This window comes from Narcine bancroftii, chromosome 8, assembly GCF_036971445.1.
Source record: "Narcine bancroftii isolate sNarBan1 chromosome 8, sNarBan1.hap1, whole genome shotgun sequence".
NCBI lineage: Eukaryota > Metazoa > Chordata > Chondrichthyes > Torpediniformes > Narcinidae > Narcine > Narcine bancroftii.
In genome coordinates, this window is record NC_091476.1 from 103,711,214 (window position 1) to 103,734,839 (window position 23,626).

General features: G+C 39.8%; 1 protein-coding gene across 3 annotated transcripts in view; it reads left to right on the plus strand.

The window, feature by feature from the left end:
- Window positions 1-19,827, plus strand: part of LOC138741105 (cell surface glycoprotein MUC18-like) — a 144,764-nt gene extending 124,937 nt beyond the window's left edge. For 2 of the 3 annotated variants that reach the window (XM_069894667.1, XM_069894669.1), the window contains exons 14-16: window positions 1,380-1,524; window positions 2,461-2,578; window positions 15,942-19,827. In XM_069894667.1, coding sequence (XP_069750768.1) covers window positions 1,380-1,524; window positions 2,461-2,578; window positions 15,942-15,974 — 296 coding nt within the window. In that variant the 3' untranslated portion in view covers window positions 15,975-19,827. Of the gene's footprint in view, window positions 1-1,379; window positions 1,525-2,460; window positions 2,579-15,936 lie in introns of all 3 variants that reach the window. The other variant, XM_069894668.1, reaches the window with a different exon arrangement.
- The last annotated feature ends 3,799 nt before the right edge of the window (window positions 19,828-23,626 follow it).

Consider the following 23,626-nt stretch of genomic DNA (forward strand, 5'->3'; position numbering starts at 1 on the left):
TCTCTGGCCAGCAGGGACTAATGCAGCTTGTCACTCACAAAGAGGGCCCTTGGTGGTTATGGATATAGCAGGGGAACCCAAATGGGGTGAAAAGACTGTATAGGGCCTTGATGACTGTGGTAGTTGTCATATCCAGGCAGGGATGATGAAGGAAAACATGAGTATTCTTCAATGATGTTGAGGAAGTACATGTTGTGGTCAGAGGAGGGGAAGGGCCCCTTGAAATCGATGCTCAGGCGTTCAAAGGGGCAGGTGGCCTTTATCAGCTGCACTCTGTCTGGTCGATACAATGCGTTTTGCATTCCATGCAGACCTGGCAGCTTCTAATCATAGTCCTGATCTCAATGGAGTAAGGCAGGTTGTGGGTTTGATAAAGTGAAAGGACCTGGTGACTCTGGGGTGGCAGAGATTGTTGTGGAGGGACTACAATCGGTCTATTTGTGCACCGGCACATGTTCTGCAGGATAGAGCATGTGTGGGCTCGTTGAGTTTCCCGGGCTGGTACCAGATATCATAATTGTAAAGTTCAATTCTCAACCTCAATATTTGTCATTTCTGATTTTACCTCACTGCTGGTTGTTGAACATGAAAGCGACTGCACGTTAGTCAGTCAGCAAGGTAAATCATTTGCTGGCAAGGTAGTGCCTCCAGTGCCGTACTGCCTTGACACTGGCTTGGGCTTGCTTCTCGACAGAGGAGTGTTGAATTTCAGGGCCCTGGATGGTGTGGGAAAAGAAGGCATCAGTCTGCCCACCTGGTAAGGGTGGCAGCCAGAGAAAATGCATTGCTCTCCACCTGGAACAGGGTGGATTCATCCATCATGTGCATTGTGGCCTTGGCAATGTCTGCCTTGATGTGGCTGTAGGCTGCATGGGCCTCTGATGTCAGGGGAAAGGAGGTAGATTTAATGGAGGGGGTGGGCCTTATCTGCAAAATTGAGGACCCACTGGGCATAGTAGGAGAAGACGTCCAGGCACCTTTTCGAGGTGCATATGATCGGGTCGGGGCCAATGACTCTGTTCTCCATGATGCAGCCAAGGATAGTGAGGCGGGTTGTGCAAAATAAACATTTGGCCTCATTGTATGAGGTTAAGGAGTTTGGGGGTCTGGATAAATTTTTGGAGATTGGCATCATGATCCTGCAGGTCATGGCCACAAATGGCGATGTTGTCCAGATATGGGAATGTGGCCTGCAGTTCGTACTGGCCTACCATTTGGTCTATCTCCCGGTAGAAGACAGAGAAGGGAACCCTCAAGAAATGGTAGAGGCAACCATCTGCCTCAGTATATTGGCTCATAGTGAGAAAAATGGTGAAGAATGGATTTTACGAGCTATAAAAGTAGATTCTATTGCCTCATCTATTCTTCTGTTTGTCTAGATATGTCTCATGCCAAGAGCAGTGGTGGGGTGGTGATAGTTGTCATCATTGTGTGCATTCTACTTATCGCCATCTTGGGTGCTGTCCTCTATTTCCTCTACAAAAAAGGAAAGATACCCTGTGGCCGTTCAGGCAAACAAAACATGTGAGTCTTCTTTATAATGTACTGTGAGTGTCTGGATTTGGTCATGCGTGCTGTGTGTGTATGTGTCTGTGTAATTGTGTTTGGATGAGTCTGTTTCGGTGTCCATGTGTGTTTGTATGAATGTTTATCTGTGTGTCTCTACGTGTATTTGTGTGTGTGTGAAAGGCTGTGTCTGTGTTTGTGTGTCTGTGCTTGAGTGTAAAATTTGTGTGTGTGGTGTATGTGTGTGTGTCTGTCTGTTTGTACATCTGTGTGTGTGAATATGTGTCTGTGTCTCTAAGTGTGTTTGTTTGTGGGAGGGGGTGTGGCAGAGGGAGGGGCAATGAACAGAAAAATTATATGTTCATGTCTAATTGCACATGTATTGACTTACACATGTCCAAACCTCAGTGTTTTGGAAATGAGCACCGGGTAATATAGAAAGCATTAAAAGGTATCAAATGTTTAGCACAGTAATCACAGTGTCTTGAGGCTCCTTCCAGAAGGCTGGCTGCCAACTCTGTGCTCATGCCTAGAGATTCTGACTACCTTGGGGACCCTCCAGCAAACTGAGTGCCCATCCCAGGCTCCCAGCTGAGAGACTAACATCTTCCCTGGGACTCCTGTCTGGGTGACCACCTTCCCCAGGAGAGTGTCCTGCACATGCAAATTGAAGCCTGATCTTGGGGGCGATATGTGTCGGGGTTTTGGTTCAGCACGGTCAACACATACCCTTGATAAACAAACAATGGCAAATCAAGTTTGTGTTATTTTCCATGAACACAGCCAAATTTGTCCAAATAATTTCCATTGTGCATGCTCATGTCGGCATTGCCCTTTAATATGAGGAATATTTTATGTTTGTGACTCTAGTCAGTCATTGTCTCAGTTTAGCTCAGACAATGAAATGTTGGCCAGCTGCTGGTTAATTAACTATGATCTGTTTGTTTTCTTTAGTGCTCAACCTGAAGTTCACGATAACAGTGTGGTGGAAGCAAAGGACAACCAGAAAGTCCCTGAGGAAACAATGCTGCTGCAGGGAGTGAATGGAGAGAAGAAGCCCCCCAACCATCAGGTTAGGATACTAAAGTACCTGTGTCTTTTTGCAAGGCACTATTTTGAACTGAACTGGTGAATGTATTTGAAAGGGTTATGATTCAGGATATGACCAGGATGAAAGCCACGGTGCCACACACACGCCCGTGAGTGCCTCACTCCAGACCATCAGCAGCTGAGAGGAGACACATGCACCCATTCTAGATTTCCCACCCATTCTAGATCAAGACCTGTACAGGTACGAAGGTAGTCTTTAAAAAAAAAACCAGCCTCTGTGGAGGGAAAGAGATGCAGGGTCTCGACCCGAAACGTAAACCATCTCTTTCCTTTCCCTGCTGCCTGACCCACTGAGTTCCGATGGTAGTTCACATTTTGCTCCACATTCCAGCATCCGCAGTCTACAGCGCTGAATTTTGTGCTCACTCCTGATCAGTTCCCTTGCAGGGAGAAGCCCTCTATGGATCAGAGGCAGTCTGCAGGTATGTTTATCAATCCAATATTTGGGTTCTGGTATGTTCACCTAAACTACATCCGAAACTGAGCAAATGCTGCAAATAACCATGGAGATGAAACATCAGAAATGAATCAATAAAGGGGAGTCACGTGATGGAGTAGTGGCCGGACGGTGAACTCCAGCCCTCTCCAGAAAAGTCGGGAAAAACAAGAGAAAATACAAAGGCACAGAAATACAAGTTAAAGAAAAGTGAGTATAAAGGTGGAAAGAAGATGGAGACAAAAGGAGAAAAATCAAAATCAACGGAAAGAAGAGAGGAAGAGAAGACAACGGAGGAAAAAGGTGAAGGCCTTACCTGTCCGAAGAGGCCCGCTGTGGAGAGAGGACCCCACTACCTCAGGTCGGTGGAAAAAGAACTACAACAATGGCTCACAGAGCCGAGTAAAAGTGCGCAACCGCGCATGAAAAAAACCACACCGACGGGAGGGGGGACCAGCTGGGGAGTCGATCTCCACAGCCGGCAACGACAGCTGCAGAACACCTGCAGCAAGAAGAGACCACAGAAAACAATGGAAACAAGAAAGAAGAGGAGGAAAGGGCAGCAAAGAAACAACAGATGGCCAACCCAGAGGAAGAAGAACAGGAAGAATACAGTGAAATAGATAAAGGGAAAGGCAAGGTAAAGGATATACTTGCTCTTGTTAGAGGATACATGGAGTCATTTAAAGAATGGCAAACACAGGAATTCAATGATTTAAGAAGAAGAATAAACAACACAGAAAAGAAAATAAATAAAATGGATATGACCTTAACAGAAATGGGGAAAAAAATGGACAAGATGGAAGAACGGGCAATAGCAGCAGAAATGGAGGTAGAAGACTTAAAAAAGAAATTGGAGGAATCTAATAAAAAAACTAAAGAGACACAAGAATTACTAGCCCAAAAAATAGATATAATGGAAAATTATAACAGAAGAAATAACATAAAGATAGTGGGCCTTAAGGAAGATGAAGAAGGCAAGAATATGAGGGAGTTTATAAAAGAATGGATCCCTAAGGCCCTAGGATGTCCAGAACTACAGCAAGAAATGGAAATAGAAAGGGCACATAGAGCATTGGCCCCTAAACCACAACCACAACAAAAACCAAGATCTATTGTAGTAAAATTCCTAAGATATACTACAAGAGAAAAGGTATTGGAGAAGACAATGGAAAAAGTAAGAGAGGGCAACAAACCACTGGAGTATAAAGGGCAAAAAATCTTCATTTATCCAGATATAAGCTTTGAACTCCTAAAGAAGAGAAAAGAGTTCAATACAGCAAAAGCGATTTTATGGAAGAAAGGATATAAATTTACACTGAAGCATCCTGCGGTATTGAAAATATTTATTCCAGGACAACAAAACAGACTATTCTCGGATCCAGAAGAAGCACGAAAATTTGCAGAACAATTACAAAAATAGACTGAGGGATGAAGACGGGTAATGAGAGCAAAAATGATCACGATTGATATGTATGTGGGTAAAGACAAAAATAGACTGAGGGATGAAGACGGGTAAGGAGGGTAAAAATGACCATGATTGATATGTATGCGGGTAAAGAGGTATAAGAGTGAATAGAGACAATGGGCATATGTGAAAGTATCTGTAATTAGAGGAAAACATAGAGAGTATAGACAAGAATTAATAAGGGCAGGTAATGGAATAGAGAGAATAAGGAGGGAATTAAAAGAGAGACCTTTGTGACATATAAAAAGCGAAATCTTTTCTGGGGGGGGCTGGGTGGGGGAAAAGAGCGGTCACTGCAAAATCAGTTGACGCTTGCGAGTGGATTCACAAATCCAAATGGAGAGGGGAGATGTGGTTGTCCGACAAGGGATAAAGGGCAACTCAGGAGGGGAAGGGGAGATTGGGGATAAAGAAGATAGAAATAGGAGAATAAGGAAAATGTTGGATGTTGTAGGAATGTTGTCTGGTAAAGAGTTGAAAATAAGAAAACAGAAATGGAAAAGGAGGAAAGGTAATGATGGAAAAATGGAAAGAGAAGATAAACAAAATATAAAATGGCTACGCTGAACTATATGACTCTAAATATTAATGGAATACATAACCAAATTAAAAGGAAGAAACTACTAAATTTACTGAAAAAGGAAAAAATAGATATAGCATTTGTCCAAGAAACACACTTAACTGAATTGGAGCACAAGAAATTAAAGAGAGATTGGGTAGGACATGTAACAGCAGCATCGTATAATTCAAAAGCAAGAGGAGTGGCTATATTAATTAGCAAAAATGTGCCATTTAAAATAGAAGAGGAAATAATAGATCCAGCAGGGAGAAATGTTATGATAAAATGTCAGATATATTCAGAGCTTTGGAATCTACTTAATATATATTCACCTAACGAAGAAGATCAAAAGTTTATGCAAGATATCTTTTTGAAGGTAGCTAATACGCAAGGGAACATACTAATAGGAGGGGATTTCAATCTGAATTTGGATCCAAATATGGATAAAACGGGGAAAAAAATTAACAGGAAGAACAAAGTAACCAAATTTATAATTAAATCAATGCAAGAAATGAAACTTGTGGACATATGGAGGAAACAAAACCCAAAAGAAAAGGAATACTCATACTACTCGACTAGACATAAAACATACTCAAGGATAGACCTATTCCTGTTATCAGCCCACATTCAAGGGAGAGTTAGGAAAACGGAATATAAAGCTAGACTATTATCGGACCACTCACCCCTGTTATTGGCAATAGAGCTAGAGGACATCCCTCCAAGAATGTATAGATGGAGATTAAACCCCATGCTACTTAAAAGACAGGATTTTAGAGAATTTATTGAAAAACAACTAAAAATGTACTTTGAAGTAAATACGGAATCAGTGGAAGATAAGTTTATACTATGGGACGCAATGAAAGCATTCATTAGAGGGCAAATAATAAGTTATGCAACCAAGATGAAGAAGGACTATAATCAGGAAACAGAGCAGTTGGAAAGGGAAATAATAAACATAGAAAAAAAATTAGCAATAAAGGAAGATACAACCAAAAGAAGAGAATTGGCGGATAAAAAAATAAAATATGAAACATTACAAACATATAAGGTGGAGAAGAATATAATGAAGACAAAACAGAAATATTATGAACTAGGTGAAAAAACACACAAAATCTTAGCATGGCAGCTTAAGACAGAGCAAACTAAGAAAATGGTATTGGCAACAAGGAAAAAAGACAAACAAATTACATATAATCCAAAAGAAATTAAGGAAAACTTCAGAGAATTCTATGAACAATTATACCGAACCGAAAACGAAGGGAAAGAAGGGAAAATAGATGAATTTTTGACTAAAATTGAACTACCAAAACTACAAATAGAGGAACAAAATAAATTAACAGAACCATTTGGAACAGTAGAAATACAAGAGATAATAAAAAATTTACCAAATAATAAGACACCAGGAGAGGATGGACTCCCAATAGAATTCTACAAAACATTTAAAGACCTAATAATACCGCCCCTCCTGGATGTAATCAACCAGATTGATGAGACACAAAACTTACCAGATTCATGTAAAACAGCAATAATTACAGTGATACTAAAACAAGGGAAAGATCCACTCTCACCAGCGTCATATAGACCAATATCTCTGCTAAACACAGATTATAAGATAATAGCTAAACTATTAGCGAACAGATTAGCAGAACAGGTACCGAAAATGGTAAATTTAGACCAAACTGGATTTATCAAAAAAAGACGCACAACAGACAATATTTGTAAATTTATTAACTTAATTCATGCAGTAGAAGGAAATAAAGCACCGGCAGTAGCAGTTGCTTTAGACGCAGAGAAGGCCTTTGACAGAGTAGAATGGAATTACTTGTTCAAAGTATTGCAAAAATTCAGTTTACCGGAGAAGTTTATTAATTGGATTAAAGCATTATATGAGGGACCGTTAGCGAAAGTGACAGTAAATGGACATGTATCAAAGCAATTTAACTTAAGCAGGTCAACGCGGCAGGGATGCCCACTATCACCATTATTGTTTGCGCTAGCTATAGAACCACTAGCAGAATCGATAAGAAGAGATAATAATATAAAAGGAATAAAAATAAAAGACAGGGAATATAAAATCAGTCTGTTTGCGGATGATGTGATAGTGTACTTAACAGAACCAGAACTATCAATAAAAGAACTATATAAGAAATTGAAGGAATATGGAGAAATGTCGGGATACAAGATAAACGTAAATAAAAGTGAAGCAATGCCTATGAATAACGCGGATTTCTCAAAATTTAAGGAGGAATCCCCATTCAGATGGCAAACGCAGGCAATAAGATACCTAGGTGTGCAAATAAACAAAAATCTAGGCCAATTATATAAACTCAATTACAATCCACTAATGAAAAAATTACAGGACGATTTAGAGCATTGGAAAGAGCTACCACTAACACTGATAGGAAGGATAAACTGTATTAAAATGAACATTTTTCCAAGGATACTATACTTATTTCAGGCATTGCCAATACAACTGACAGAAAAATTCTTCAAAGAGTTAAAGAAAATAATAAGGAGATTTTTATGGAGAGGGGGGAAACCGAGGATAGCACTAGATAAATTAACAGAATGGTATAAACAAGGAGGCTTACAATTGCCAAACTTCAAAAATTATTATAGAGCCGCACAATTAAGGTACCTATCAGATTTTTATCAAACAAGGGAAAAACCAGACTGGACGTGACTAGAATTAGATAAAATAGGGGAAAAGATACCTGAACACATATTATATAAATGGGACGAAAAATTGGTACAACATAGAACTTCTCCAGTATTACACCATCTCCTCAATATATGGAAGAAGATTCATGTAGAAAGAAATAAAATAAATTACCAAATACCAAAACTAATATTGACGCAAAATAAGCTACTCCCTTTTACAATAGACAACCTTGCCTTTAGAAAATGGGAAAAAAAAGGGATTAAAAGAATAGAAAATTGTTTTTCAGGAAGTAGATTCTTATCCTTTGAACAAATGAGAGATAAGTACAATATAACTGGAGATACAGCGCTGGCATATTACCAACTGAGATCCTACTTGAAAGATAAATTAGGAAGCAACTTGAGTTTACCAGAGGGAAGTAACCTTGAATATGTGATTACAGATACAATGTTAATCAAAAGATTTATAAAAAATATGTATATTAAACTGCAAGAAAAGGAGAATGAGGAAACAAATGGTAAAACTAAACAAAAATGGGAACAAGATTTAAATATAAAGATAAAAAAGGAAACATGGGAGAAGTTATGCTCTGGAACGATGAGAAATACAATAAATACGAGGCTGCGTATGATACAATATAATTGGTTACACAGACTATACATTACACCGCAAAAGTTAAATAAATGGGACCCAACAGTATCTGATAGATGTTTTCGATGTAAAAAAGAAAGGGGAACAACAATTCATGCAATCTGGACATGTGAGAGAGTAGAAAAATTTTGGGATGATCTCAATCAGATATTAAATAAAATAACAGAAAACAATATACCAAAGAATCCAGAGATCTTTCTCCTAAGTAACATAAAAAATAAAGAATTTGGAATTGACTTGGAAGATGCACAAAAAAGATTTGTCAAGATAGCCCTAGCCGTAGCAAAAAAATGTATTATGTCAACCTGGAAATTGGAAGATAATTTGAAAATACAACAATGGTATATAGAAATGAATAAATGTATTCCATTAGAAAAAATAACATATAGTTTAAGAAATAATATTGAAATATTCGAACAAGTATGGGAGCCTTACATTAAATACAATAGCGAAAACCTACCGGGAACAAACATTACCTAAGTTGATGGAAGGAGAAGAAAAGAAAAGAATGGACTCAGTAGAATTTCTGGTGTATTTTTGTTGAATGACAACATTGTCTAACTGAATTAATGCAACCTAGATTGTATACCTAAAATGGATGAGAGGGGGGGGTGGGGGGGTGGCTTGGGAGGAGGGAGGGGGGAGGGAGAAAAAGTCACTGTAAATGTGTGGAAAAGAAAAAGTGTATATCATGGCTATTGTGATTTATGGTGTGAAAAATAAAAAATTTAAAAAAAAAAAAAAGAAATGAATCAATAAAGATGGAAGTGTCTTTACAATACAACAGTTGGGAAGAGAATTGCATTGTTTACTTCAACATCTTATTGTTCTAATAGTGAAGGGACAGCAGAAATAAAGCAACCTTGTGGCTAGGTTCAAAGAATGGATTTCCTCCAGTGGACTTTCCTTCTGTGATGGATTCTTGTATTTAAAAACTGTATAAGATTCAGTTCTGGTTAGTATGTTACTGGAGGAGGAGGCACGCTGTACTGCAAAATGTCTTTTGCTGTTGATATCTATATTTAAATATAGGGGTGTGTTAAAGATGTTTCCAGGTGATACACAGATTGACTGTGTGAATAACTGTAGGAAGGCTTTACATGACAGGAAGAGTTCAATGGTCTAGTCCAAGCCATTCTTAACCTTTTATTTGGCTATGACCACTTAGGACTCAGTTCAGAGTTTACAGGCCCCTCTCCTTGTGAGACAGTCAAGTTTAGTTGGTTTCTTCTGTACTTCTCTCCTAATGACTACATAAAAAAATATTTTGATTTTAATCTGTGGTTCCCTTAAATGTGCTGTGGCCCTTATGGCCCCTGTGGAGAATGGCTGGTCTAGTCAATTCAGCAAAATGGAATTTAATCCAAAGAATTGTGTATCAGTACATTGGGGATGTGCAGCAAGACAAGTTCACATTCACAGACAAGGGAGCACACTGTGAACATAGCTGGTGGAGCTTCTGCCTCCCAACTCTAGTGCCCCAAGTTTAATCCTGACCTCCAGCACCGACTATGTGGAGTTTGCACATTCTTCCTGTCTGAATAGGTTCCGTCTCACCTTCCATAGAACCCTACACCACAGAAAACTGGCAGCTTTGGCCCTTCTTGCCTGCCAAACTATTTTTCTGCCTAGTTGCACTGCATGCACCCAGTCCATACCTCTCCGGTTCAAATTCTTCTTAAATGTTAAAAGTGAGCCCGCATTCACCACTTCAACGAGCAGGCTCGTTCCTCACTCCCACCACTAGCTGTGTGAAGAAGTTCCCCCTAAACTTTTCCCCTTTCGCCTTTAACCCATGTCCTCTGGTTTGTATTTCAGTTAGCTCTTTGGAAAAAGTCTACCTACGTTTACTCTCTCAATTCCCTTCATCATTTTAAATCTCTATCAAATCTCCTTTCATACTGCAGTAAACTGGAATTCACTATCTATGGGTAAATTAGACGACTGGCCCCTTCTCTTGGCTCTGCCCCCATCGGTCCCAATATAAACCCTGTTTTCCTGCCTTACCTCCAATTTACCTGAAGATCGTTGTAGATACCGGCTGTTTATTGTAAGCTAATAAAAGCATATTTGTGCTCCACACAAGTCTCCAAGTACTATCAATCACGTTACAATTTTATTAGCTTACTTTTGGAAATGGAATGGAAACCCTATTGAAGCCAGGCATGCTCCAGGTCGACTCTCTGTCCCCAGAGGCCCCAGAAGAATTCGCCTTCTGGTTGGAGTACTTCCAGTCTTACTTAACGGCTACCCAAGAAGTCTTCCACTCCGACAGCCTCTGGAGATTGGCCCTCCTCTGCCGAGTTGGTCCCAAACGATACATAGTCATCAGGGATTGTGCGACGTACGAGACAGCTATTGAAGGCCCACTATATGAGGCCACAGAATGACATGCTTGCTAGACACTGACTCTCTCAACATCTGAAACGAATGGGTGAATCGCTGGACGACTATGTTCTGGAACTATGGACATTGACGAGAAAGTGCCACTACAAAGTGGTCTCAGTGGTCTGAGAGAAGAAGAGCAAGTCTGTGATACACTTGTGCCAGGAGTGAGATCGAAGTACATGAGGTAGTGACTGCTAGAGTTGGGGAAGAAGGTCCTTGCCAGTACCCTCGATCTGGCGGTCTTTAACACAATCCCATGTGTGTGGTTGTACCTTTCCTGTTCCTCAGCTCCACCCATATAGCCTCAGTAGATGAAACCTCTGGTCTGTTCTGCCTGAGCACAGCTGTGACATTTTCCCTGATGAGCAATGCCCTCCTTCCCCTTTCATTCTCCCCATTCTATCACATCAGAAGCAACAGAAGCCTGGATCATTGAGCTGCCAGTCCTACCCCTCCTGCAACCATTTCACTAATGTCATAATTCCACGTGCCAATCCAAGCCCTCAGCTCATCTGCCTTTCCAACAATACTCCTTGCATTGAAATAGATGGACCTGAGATCATTTCCACCATGTTCAACCTGTTGACTTCTAACGATTCAGGCAATTTTAACATCATCTTTTTCCCTCCTCCACTCCTCTATCTGTTCTAGCACTCTGGTTCCCATCCCTCTGGAAATCTAGTTTAAACCCCTAGAGCAGCATTAGCAAACCTTCCCGCAAGGATATTAGTCCCCCCTACAGCAAACCGTCCTATTGGAACAGGTCCAACCTTCCCTGGAAGAGAGTCCAATGATCCAGAAACCTGAAGGACTCCCTCCTGCACAGTGTCTTTATCCACATGTTAAGCTACATTATCCTCCTATTTCTAACCTCACTCGCACGTGGCATAGGTAGCAATCCTGAAATCACAGTCCTGGAGTTTTTGTCCTTCAACTCTCCTTGCAGGACTTCCTCACCCCTCCTACCCACATCATTGGTGCCTACATGGACCATGACATCTGCCTGCTCAACTTCCCTCCTGAAAATGCCATGAACTCGATGTGAGATATCTTGGACCCTGGCACCAGTGAAGCAACTTAACACCAGGGATTCTCAATCCCTTCTACAGAACCTCTTATCACTACAGCTCACCTCTCCTCCTCCCTTCCTAGCCACAGGACCAGACTCTGTGCCAGAGACTTGATCGCCATGGCTTGTCCCTGGTAGGTTGTTTCCCCCAACAGTATCCAAAATGGTATTCTTGTTACTGAGGGTATCAGCCACAGGGTGCCCTGAATGTCACCCATCTACCCTCCTCCTGTCTCCAAGGTATGACAGCATCCTTGTAACTCCTGTCTATCACTCTCTCGGCCTCTCAAATGATCTGGACCCAATCCAACTTCAGTTCCAATTCCTTAATTTTGTTTGTCAGGAGCTGCAGGTGGATGCACTTCTCGCATAGGAAGTCATTAGGGATTTTGCTGGCTTTCCTGATGACCCACATTCTGCAAGAGGAGCATTCCCCTGCCTTAGCTGCCATTCCCACTATCTATGGCTCGAAGGGCCGAATGACCTACTCCTGCTCCTATCTTCTATGTTTCTAGAGGAACAAAATATACAGTATATGATGATATAAACACTGTCCTTACCTGTGCCTATCTGCTGAATCCTTTTTGTTCCTCAAAGAGGAACAGCTTCTGCACCACCACCTCAGCCTCTTCTTGCTGAAGCCTCTTGAGCCAAAGCCTTTCCACTCTGACTCAGTCCGCTTTGATGATGTCTGTTTCCTCGATGACTGCTCCACTACACAGTTCCTCACTTATATAGTGATGTCTCAGTCACCTGACCTCAATTGTCCAAAGTCAGGCTGGCTGCTTGATTAATTGACTCCTGCAAATTTGGAAAAAGAAGGATGGTTAAGGGGAGTCACGTCATGGAGTAGTGGCTGGTCAGGTGGAAACAGCCCTCTTTAGAGAAAAGGAAAAAAAGTGTGAAAAAGCAGAGCTCAATAAACCTAAAATACGGGAAGAGAAAGATAAAGTTACAGAGAAGAGACAGAAGATGGCACCCAAAAGAGAGAAAGTAAGAATAACAGAGAAAAGGGAAGAAGGAAAATCACTGGAGAAGAAAGAAGAAGGCCTTACCTGCACATCAGAGCAGAGAGGCACCGTGGAGAGGAACGGCCAATCACCGATGTTGGTGAGTCCCCAGAGGAGCGGTGTCCTCCCGACTGGCGGACTTCAAAAATGGCTCTCAGAGCCAAGAAGAGGTGCACAACTGCGCATGTGCGAAGTAAAAGTAAAGGTTAACACCGACGGGAGGGGGGGATTCAGCTGCGGAGCAGCCAGGTGAGAGACGCCTAGTATCAGGGCATTCGGCTGGGGGAAGTAAAGAAGAAAAGAAGAATGGTGAGAAAGAGAATGAAGGGCTGGAAGAGGGTGAGCGGCAACAGGGCGACTGACAGGGGGACGACCTGCAACAGGAGACCCAGCAGCGGGTCGACCTGCAGCAGGAGGCCCAACAACAGGTTGACCTGCAGCAGGAGGCCCAACAACAGGAGACACAGCAGTTGGAGGCCCAGCAAAGATACAGAAACAGCTCACCAGAGAAGGATGAAGATATACAGATACAGAGAAGAGAAGATGACACAGACATAGATACAGACACAGAAGAGGAGGAAAAAGAGCAAGAATTTCAAAGGAAAAAAGAAGGTAAAATAGATGGACCAAGTTTAGATAAAGCCTTTTTCGAAGAACAAATGAGGTCATTAAAAGAATGGCTATCATTAGAATTTAGTTCAATCAAAAGAAAAATGAAAAGAGCTGAAGACAGAATGCAAAGCTTAGAGTTGGTCATGACTGAAATAGGGAAAAGAGTAGAAAATGTGGAGGAACAAGAAGGTGCTGTAGAAATGGAGATAAACGATTTAAGAGGGAAGTTGGAAGAGAGCGAAAAAAATTAAAGAGATACAAGATTTATTGTCACAAAAAATAAACGTATTGGAAAACTATAGTAGGCGAAACAACATAAAAATAGTTGGCCTGAAAGAAGGCAAAGAAGGGTCAGATATGAAGGAATTTATAAAAGGATGGATCCTGAAGGTGCTGGGATCGACAGATTCACATGAAGAAATAGAAATCGAAAGGGTGCATAGAGCGCTAGTACCGAAACCACCACCACATCAAAAACCTAGATCCATATTGATAAAATTTCTAAGATATAAGACAAGAGAAAACATACTGGAGCAGGCAAGAAAGAAGGTTAGAGAAGACAATAAGCCGTTAGAATATAAGGGACAAAAAATATTTTTTTACCCGGACATAAGCTTCGAACTTTTAAAGAAGAGGAAGGAATTCAACACGGCAAAAACAATCTTATGGAAGAAAGGGTATAACTTTATATTAAGACATCCAGTAGTACTCAAAGTATTCATTCCTGGGGAACAGAATAGACTTTTCTCGGACCCAAAGAAAGCCCAAGAATTTGCTGAACATTTGCAGGACAGAAGAAGAGAGGAGGAGGAGTGACAAGAAGGATGACTGGCAAGAAAATTTACAAAAATATGTAAAAATATAAAGTAAAGTTAATGTACATAAAAAGATTTAAAGATGGATAAGAGAAAGGGAAGAAGGGAAAAAAGAGAGAGAGCCTTGTTATAAGTATAGGAAAATAGTGTTCTCTGGGGGGGGAGGGAAATAATGGTCACTGCGAAATCAGATGACGCTTGCGAGTAAATTCGCAAACCTAATGGAAAGGGGAGTTGTGGTTGCCGTCAAGGGACAGGAGGCAATCCAAGGACGGGAGGTTCATTTGGGGTTAAAGGGTTATTGCTTGTGAGGATTGTTGGGGTATTTCATGTCTTAAATGCGTTGTCATATATTGAGATTAAAAAGGAATACTTAAAAAACAGTAATGGAAAAAAAGGGATGGTGGTGGTGAAGAGGCAGAAAAAAAGTGAAAATGAAGATATAAGATGGTCACGTTGGACCACATGACTATAAACATTAATGGAATTATATAAGTTTAAGTGTATCCCATTGGAAAAAAAAAATCACATATAATTTACAATGTTTGAAAAAACCTGGGAACCATATATGGAACATAACAGAAAGAGCAGGCCTCGGACCACCACCACCTAAAATGATAAGAAGATAAACACGATCAGATTTAATGTGAATAAGTAGATGATCCGTCTTTTTTGTTTGTATTCCTTTTGTATAAAGATATTGTTTTGTTGTATTTTATATGTCCAATATTTACTGTTTTTGGAGGGGGGTGGGAAGGGGGAAGGGAGGGATGGGGAAAAAAGAGAAAATGTCACTGTGAATATTTAAAGAGATGTATCTGTAAATATATTGGTTGATATGGTTCATAGTGTGATAAATAAAGAATTACAAAAAAAAAGAAGGATGGTTAAGTAATGCAAGCAAAAGACATAGAATATAAGAGAATGGAGGTGAAACAAGAACTGTGTACACACCAGTTAGACCACAACATGGGTACAGTTCTGGACACTGCATTGCAGGAAAGATGTGATTGTTCGGGAGAATGTGAAGGGGAGAATTTCAAGGATATTGCCAAGAAGGGTTGACTGAATAAGCTGGGTTTGTTTTCTTATTCAAATCTCTCTTCAGGTTTTACTATGAGGGTCTAGAGAGTAAGTAGGTAAAATCTCAGTTCACTCAGAGGGAATGGACTCACTTACAGGTAAGAGAACTAAAATATAAGGGCAATTTTTTTAGACAGAGGTTTGCAGAGGCAGGAGCCTTGTTATGTTTAAAATGTACTTGCAGGTATACATAATGAACCAAGACCAGCAAGGTTGGTGAATGGGGATGAGTTTAGAGAGTTATTTTATAACAGTCCTGGACAAGACAGGCTGAATGGCCTTCTGAATTGTACATTTTCCATAATTGTATATCTGAGAGATTTAATTTATTTTCTCTCTGGGTTTCACCACAATCCTCTGGAGAATCATCTGAGCCCTTGCCACAGGTAGCTTTTCGTTGGCTAGGAAGATATAGAGCAAAAATATGGAAATGTAATTAAACTACAAATCTGTCAAGGTGATCTAATCTCTTGTGCCTGTGTGCTCATTTCACCAGTCAGTCATGTGCTTTTATTACAGTGCAGAAGCAGGACACTGCTAACATGTTTTCCCTTGATTTTTCTTGAGTGAAGGGAGAGGAAGGAAGATGCAGACCTTCAGAGTGAAGAGTACTTCCATCGGTACTTCCAGCCTGTGCCTGCCCGCACAGACATGACAGTGACATGAAATCTTCTTGCTTTTACAATGCTGCATGTACGCCTACACTGAAGTAATTCCAACAACCAATACTGGAGACTTTCCCTCACTGGAAACCACAGAACCGCTTGCTGAATGGAACACATGGCCTGTCAGTCTCCACTATCAAACTGGATCCTGGTCTTCTGTTCTATCTCCACCAATGGAATCTGCCCTTGGATACAAACTCTGGACCTTATTGCTTTGACACATGAGCAGTAGCAGTTACAGAATGCAAAAACACCTGATCACCACAGATATACTTGAGATGCTTTAAGAGAAAATTGTGTTCACTTTTTTGCACAATTCGTACAAATCCCATTTGGAAATCATTGCTGAAGAGCGAGAATATAAGGAAATGACCAGATTTGAATGCTTGATATTTTGGACCCATCCTGGAATTCCAATCTATAATAGAAAGACATTTTAATTTTTCCCCATGACTCACTAGAAGCTTCTGAATGATTATCACATGTAGTTAACAGGAGAGAAATGTTATGAGTGATGATGTCAGTGTGTTTCATTGTTTTTCAGATCAATACCCTCACCTCTGACCAGGCAAATAATGATAAAAATATTTCTGAAGGCTTTAGCCAAAGTCTTTTAATCACTCCTTGAAGTGCCAATTGATGAAGTAGACAAACAATAATCATGGCTTTTATTAACAGAAACTCATGGTACAATAATGAAAGACAATAGATGCATATACAGTTATATCCAAGGGGAGTGTCCTTAAAAGTAGAGATAATGCACAGCCAATGTTAGTACAGCAAGGCTTTCCAGAGGGGAGAGAGGCAGCTTGGCAGACATTCACCACATTCCCTGGCTCATTACTGCCAAGCTAAGTTGCAATGATTTCAGTTGGTGACACAGAGCCACAGGGAGAGGACCTTTAGTTGACTAGTTAATCCCACATTGCTTTGTAGCAAGAAGCTTTTGACATTCGATCAGGATCTGATTCTGTTCTACAGGGAAGGGCTTTCTTTTGGAACATCAGTCACTCATTGAGTGTGGCACTTACTGTCCAAAGACTGCAGATGAAATCCACTTTAGTGGGTGAATCTTCCATATTTGGGCACCATTTGGGCTTTCCTCCAAATTGAAATTCACCTCATTATGATCCAGGGTTTGATTAAAGTGAAAAATTGAAATGAGAATGCTCTCATTGCATCTTCATTCAGTCACAAACACAGATCATCAGCTGTTGTCTACACCAGCACATGGCCCATGTTTCTGTTGAGTGGCTGGTCTTGTAGTTCTGTGAATTGAAACGTCTGTGTTTCTACAAATCTAGGGTCTGTAATCTAGTGCCACTTCACATACTTCCTTCAATCCTAAACTGTTTATTAATTGAATTATTTCATTTTTAACAAATGAGCATTTACTCGTGGATAGGACTCTGAATTTTATTTTTATACAGGTTATGTTAAGTTAAATGGGAAGCATGCAATTGTCTGATGTGGCAGGTCAGGAATTGCTGGAGAGCATGTAACTTTGCTGACAACATCCAGAAAACGTGGAGCAGAATGAAGGGCTCTCATTATTACTAACTTCCAGCATACATTCCTGCAGGCCTTGTAGTTCATCCAAGGACAAGGTAGCAGCTTCTGTCCATTTCCTCGGAGGCTCCACACACCATGTGGCGTTGTGTTCCTGGTTTAGTTCGTGAAGAGTTTGTTGTATATAGACAAAGGATTAAATTTTAGCGAGCCCTCTCATTGCTTTTTGCAGGCAGGTCTGTGCTAGTCAGCAACGGTGAAAATAATCATTTGCACCTTACGGCTTAGTAATAGTTGGGCGTGTGTTACATTCTCTAAACACTAGCTCTATCTTCAGGCTCCCTTTAACAATATTACAAATGCGAGCTCACTCTCCTGCCTCTCTTTGAGCGGCCCTAAACGGAAATCAAATATCATCACCTGGTGCATTGGGGAAGTCTCCCAACTCACCAAATCTAGAGGTTAACTGTACACAGTTAATTACCAGAACTATTTGATGAAGATCAGTTGTTAGGTCATGCACGTGTAAAGGGAGAGAGTTTCTGAGAGTTTCACTAAAATATTTCTTCAAAACTGCTGTTCCTCAACTCTCTCACTAGGCTAACAATCCAGTATGGTTAGACTCCGGCAGACATAGCACTACTGATCAGAACACTGTAGGCCAGATCATCCAAGCGAAACTTGGAAAGGAGTTGCTCTCCATCTAATTTTTGACCCTGATGCCAACTCATGATAGCCTGATCTGCCTTTTCTGCCCATCTGACTGGCACTTTGCTACCTGCCATGTATTGTAAACTTTCATGCAGTGATACCTCTGAGCAGGTTCTTTATGGTCACACAGTCAATGGAGAAATTTTTCCAAAACCCTTGAACAAAGCTTACGTCTATGAGGTGTAATTTAGTCTCTTCATCCAGTCAGAGTGAGAAGAGTCCTATACCAGGTTTGAAAAGTTTGGAGCAATGTAGAGTTCTGCCTCAATATTACTGCAGCTCCCTGCTTTCATTCACAATGGAATCTGTAAAAACACATTCTATGCCTCCCTTTGTTAACTTGCTATTGTTTGTTACTTGTGTGGAAACTACGATGATATTGCTAAGACACTGAAACTATGTATATGTAGTTAAAATTATATTGTATAGGTTTAAATTGCTGCAAAGAAATAAGAGATTCACAGAGATTCTTTAGAAGGAAAGGGTTACTCCTGGTTGTTAGAAACCACTTGAAAGTTTATATTTTGGACCTGTTCTGGGTACCTTTAATCTTGGAGTGTATGAAGCAGCCAGTTTATTTTTGTTGAGCAGCTGGCTGTCACAGTGAAAGATGCATCCTCGCCACATTTAAGAAGCTATAAACCACCATCACCACAGATAATACTTTGCCTGGAGTGGCTTTTATCATCTCTTCCTGAGAACTCCAGTGGAAGTAAAACTCAGGAAATTCTTAACTTAAATCCAGAAAGTACTCGAACTTAACCAACAAGAATGACATCCAACCAGGATAACACGTTCAGCAAGAACCACCCAATCATTTTGGCCTCAAAGGTTTACACAGCTGTGTGTGAAGAACACCAGCTCATTCCTTTACTAAGGCAGAACAGTGTGAGTACAAGTCACTGGGTGGCTCAGCGGTACAGCTAGCAGGAGCCACTGCCTCACATTTTCAGCCACTGGGTTAGATCCTGACCTCCCGATCTCTCTGTGCGGAGGTTGAACATTCTCCCTGTGACCACATGGGTTTTCTCTGGATGCTTTGGTTTCCTCCCACATCCCAAAAAATGTGTAGGTTGGTAGGTTAATCAGCTGCTGTAAATAGTCCCTAATGTGTAGATGAGTGCCAGAATCTGGAGAGAATAAAATGGCTTAGGATAGGATTAGTGTAAAAGAGATGGTTGGTGTCGGGCCCGTTTCTGTGCTGTTTTTCTCTGTGACTCGACATAGAATTGTTTATTTTTTGGTTAGTATTAAACATAAGAAAATAAATCTATTCATTATCAGGTATGCAGTAAACTCTGTTCTCCATGGCCAGGAGTTACACAATCACTACCCATCAATGAAGGGAATGTAGGCAAGTTCCTCTGTACTGTGTGTTTTATAAGGTTTCTCTGCAAGTACGGAACTTAAGCTTGGGATCAAACACACAAAATTTAATAATGTAAAAATCATTTGTTTTATCATTGAAAAAAATGCCAAATAAAAATAAAAATTCCCAACACTGTTTGTAGCATTCTGCAGTCTAATAGTACATTCCTTTGGCTAAAATAAACCTCTCGTTCCATTGCTTGAAGATGTGCAGTCTTTTGTCATATATGCGTGTTCCAATTTCTAGAACAACCAAGGGGTTTGGGATTGAGTTTTGTAAGTTATAAACCTTTCCTTCACATTGACTTCAACTCCTTAGCCTTTCCCAAGCTCGGTACTGAGAAGGTCACTCAAGGGTAACTGCACTTCCAGCAGAACTGGGTGTCTCTTCAATATGATTGACAATCAAATGCAGTCATATAACCATATAACCACTCACAGCACAGGACAGGCCAGTTCGGCCCTACTAGTCCATGCCGTAGCAAATCCCCACCCTCCTAGTCCCACTGACCAGCACTGACCAGTCCAAATAGTGTCTCGGGTTAAAGGACTTTGAAGCAGGCATGAGAAGGATAGGAAGGAAGACTTTGGGTGGGCAAAAAGCGAATGTTTTGTGTCATTTAAGAGGATTAACATTACCACATCAGGACCAGATTTATTAATTGGTGCAATCTTGAAGGCCAACACTGATAATAAAGTTGGCCTTAGCACTCCAGTTGGAGAAGGAGTAATCATCCAAGATTTATTATTCTCATCCTACTGTATGACCTTTTCCATAATATTTGTGTGGTCCTAGATAAATCCAGAAAAGGACTTGGATTTAATTACACCATGAACACCCCAATTTCCTTATTTCCATAACCCCCGCCCCCCCCCAAAAAAATGAGAAAGGACTGATTATACAGGATGGCAGAGGCAGTGAAAGCCTTGAAATGATAACTGGCAAGAGCAATGGTTGTGAGCAAATTTCTCTATAATTGGGGTATTATCTCTTAAATGTTTTGCATCTGGGTTGCGACACTCTGCATCTTTGCTTGCAAGGGAGAGAAAGTTAGTTTGAATTTTCTTACAAAACACTCGTTCATCTGCGGAGTCATCTGAGCTGGTTCCAAAGGAATGTAGCCTGAACGCTGTCCCAGAGCTGAATGCAATTCTTTCTTCCTAAAATGATCAGCAACCATTAAAGGCATAGAAATCCCTGCCTTTTGGCAGCAGAATGATTTTTCCAAAGATAGAGTGTTTCTAGGTTTCAACGGATGGAGGAGCAAGAAATAAATAGGCAAAACTTCAAGTATGTTTCAATACATAACCAGGTGCAAATAAAGGTTACTTGCATTGGGCAGTCATTAAAATAAAATGTAAAAACTGATTTCTTAGAATTGTACTATAATACCTGTCATCACAGTTTGAAGGAGAGTCTATATATTACCAAGGCTTCGTGATTGTCCTCTGGCAGTTTCACTTGTAATGTGCAATTAATTTAGGTGACAATCTACCAATGTCAGAATGTTGAACACAATAAAATAGTGGACATACCTGGCCCTACATTCAATATGGTTACGGGCTGATCTGTTGCAGGCCTCAACTACTCTTTGGTGAGAGTTACTCACAGCTGTGAATTCCCACCTCTTTCAAAACTTAATATATCTTTAAAACTTTGAGTGACCCAGGTGCACAAGCCTTCAGGGTGGAGAATTTCAGAAATTCACTACCCTCTGTGTGAAGAATCTTTCCAACTAGGTTTAGCCCGCTGAAAGATAGAAATGCATAATTGGGTTCTCCTGAAGAAGACCACCTATAACCTCAGAAACAGGTATGATGCCTTTTCAAGAATATGAAATTCATACCCAAGGTACATTGGGGTAAATCTTTAACTATTCTCCCCTCCTGTCTCTACTCCACCACCCCCCCCCCCACCCCAGTGCTCACACCACTAAGGATCCTCGATAAGTCAGGTTATTTGTCCCTTGATGGGAGTGGGGTTTATCACGGTGAAGTCAATCTTTTATTTTTCTTATTCTTCCTTTTTCTTTTTTCTTTCTCCTTGTTTCTTGGGGTGCGGGGCGGAGGGTTCCACTTATTTTGTTCTCTCTATTATCTTTTTCTCCCTTTGGTTCAACATGGACATGGAATTTGCATTTTTGTAGTATTATTGTCATTTTTCTTTATAATAATTGAATCACGTGTTGGCTCTTTTTTCTCACTTTCTTTAATATCAATAGTTGTACTATTTTGTTCATATTATGGATATTGATTGTTCTTCGTTTTGACTGCATGTTGATTGAAAATTCTCAAAATAAAATATTCAAAAAAGAATGTTTGCATCTTCATTTTAAATCACTGCTCTTTTATATCCCTTTGTTCGAGACTCTCCCACTAGTTGTATCATCTCAACGTGTACCCTGTTCTGCCCCTTTAGCATTTTGTATGTTTCAATCAGATCATCCTGAATTCCTATAGCTGCTTGTGATAGGAAAATCAATCTCAGGAATTAATTTGCTGAACAAAAATTCCCAAAGTATAAGGAGTTCCTGGCTTTTTCTTTCCATCTTCAATCTTGAATAATTTACAATCTAAACTATGTTATTATCACTGACCAAACTTGGATACTTTGTCTATTTAAATACATTTCTTTTCCGAGAGAGCTGCTTTATGACCATTTTTTACTCCGTTTATTTTAAGCACCCCAATTGTTTTTAAAAAAAATTTTATAAATTTAAAACCACAAAAAAATTCACGTAATTGATAATAATATGGATCAAATACATGTGGCATATATTTAAAAAAATAAGACACCCCCCCTATATACCATCCCTCTATCCCCCATACAAAAGGAAAAAAAAGGGGACAAGAGACTCTCAACGGGGGAGCCTATTACGTTAAAGTTTCTTTTAGTATATCGAGACCTTAAGGAGAAAGGGAATGTCAGAGCTTCACTTTAATATTTACACCTATACTTTGTAAATATGGCTCCATATCTTCCAAAATATATATTTATCTCTTAAATTATAAGTAATTTTCTCAAGTGGTATATAGCACTGAACTTCAGCGTGCCATATTTCTATACCCAAATCTGTATCAGACTCCAAATTATGGCAATACATTTTCTTGCTATTGCTAAAGCAATTTGAAAAAACTTGATACATATTCAATTTCAACTTAGATTCAATGTTCTTAATATCACCCAATAAAAGTTACATTGGATCATGTGGGAATTTAATTCCCATTATTCGTTCCAATAGATTACCTATTTCTAACCAAATAGGTTTAACTTTAGGACATGGCCAAGTACCAATGTACCAATTTCCTGTCCACAACTAAAATATAAATCCAAAAAAGTCTAATTCAATTTTTAAAAACTCATACAGTGTTAAATATAACTGATGAATAAAATTATATTGAACGATTCTATATCTCACTTTTATTGTATTTTTCATATTTTTTCGACATATATCAATCAAATCTCATTCATTTATATGTTTATTAAAATCTACTTCCCATCTTTTTCTAGATCTATTTAGCCCATTTATCAGATTTTCTTTTGCATTGAGATAACAATAATTCTAATTCTGTCTTTCCTGGTAATAACGGCTCTTGACCAAAATTTTCACGTAAAAATTCCATAACCTGATAATACTAAGTCTAGTAATTTCAGGTATCTTGAATGTCTTCATTCTATTAAAATAAATACATTTCCCTGCTTCAAAAACATCTTTAATCTTCTTAATTCCCTGACATTGCCAAACTTTAAAAAATTTATTTCCCAAGGAAAATGGAATGAATCTATTCTGGAATAATGGTACATTTCCAGACAATAATCCTCTTCCCCCAATTTCTTTATCAACCTTATTCCAAAGCTCAATTAAATGTTTCATACGGGAGTTTCTCTATTCATTGTTGAATTCCATTTATAAATAAAATTTTGTGTGTTCCATTATTTTACTAAGTTCGATATACACTCAAGCTGGAATTTTATTTATATCGTATATCAATGGTTGTCCACC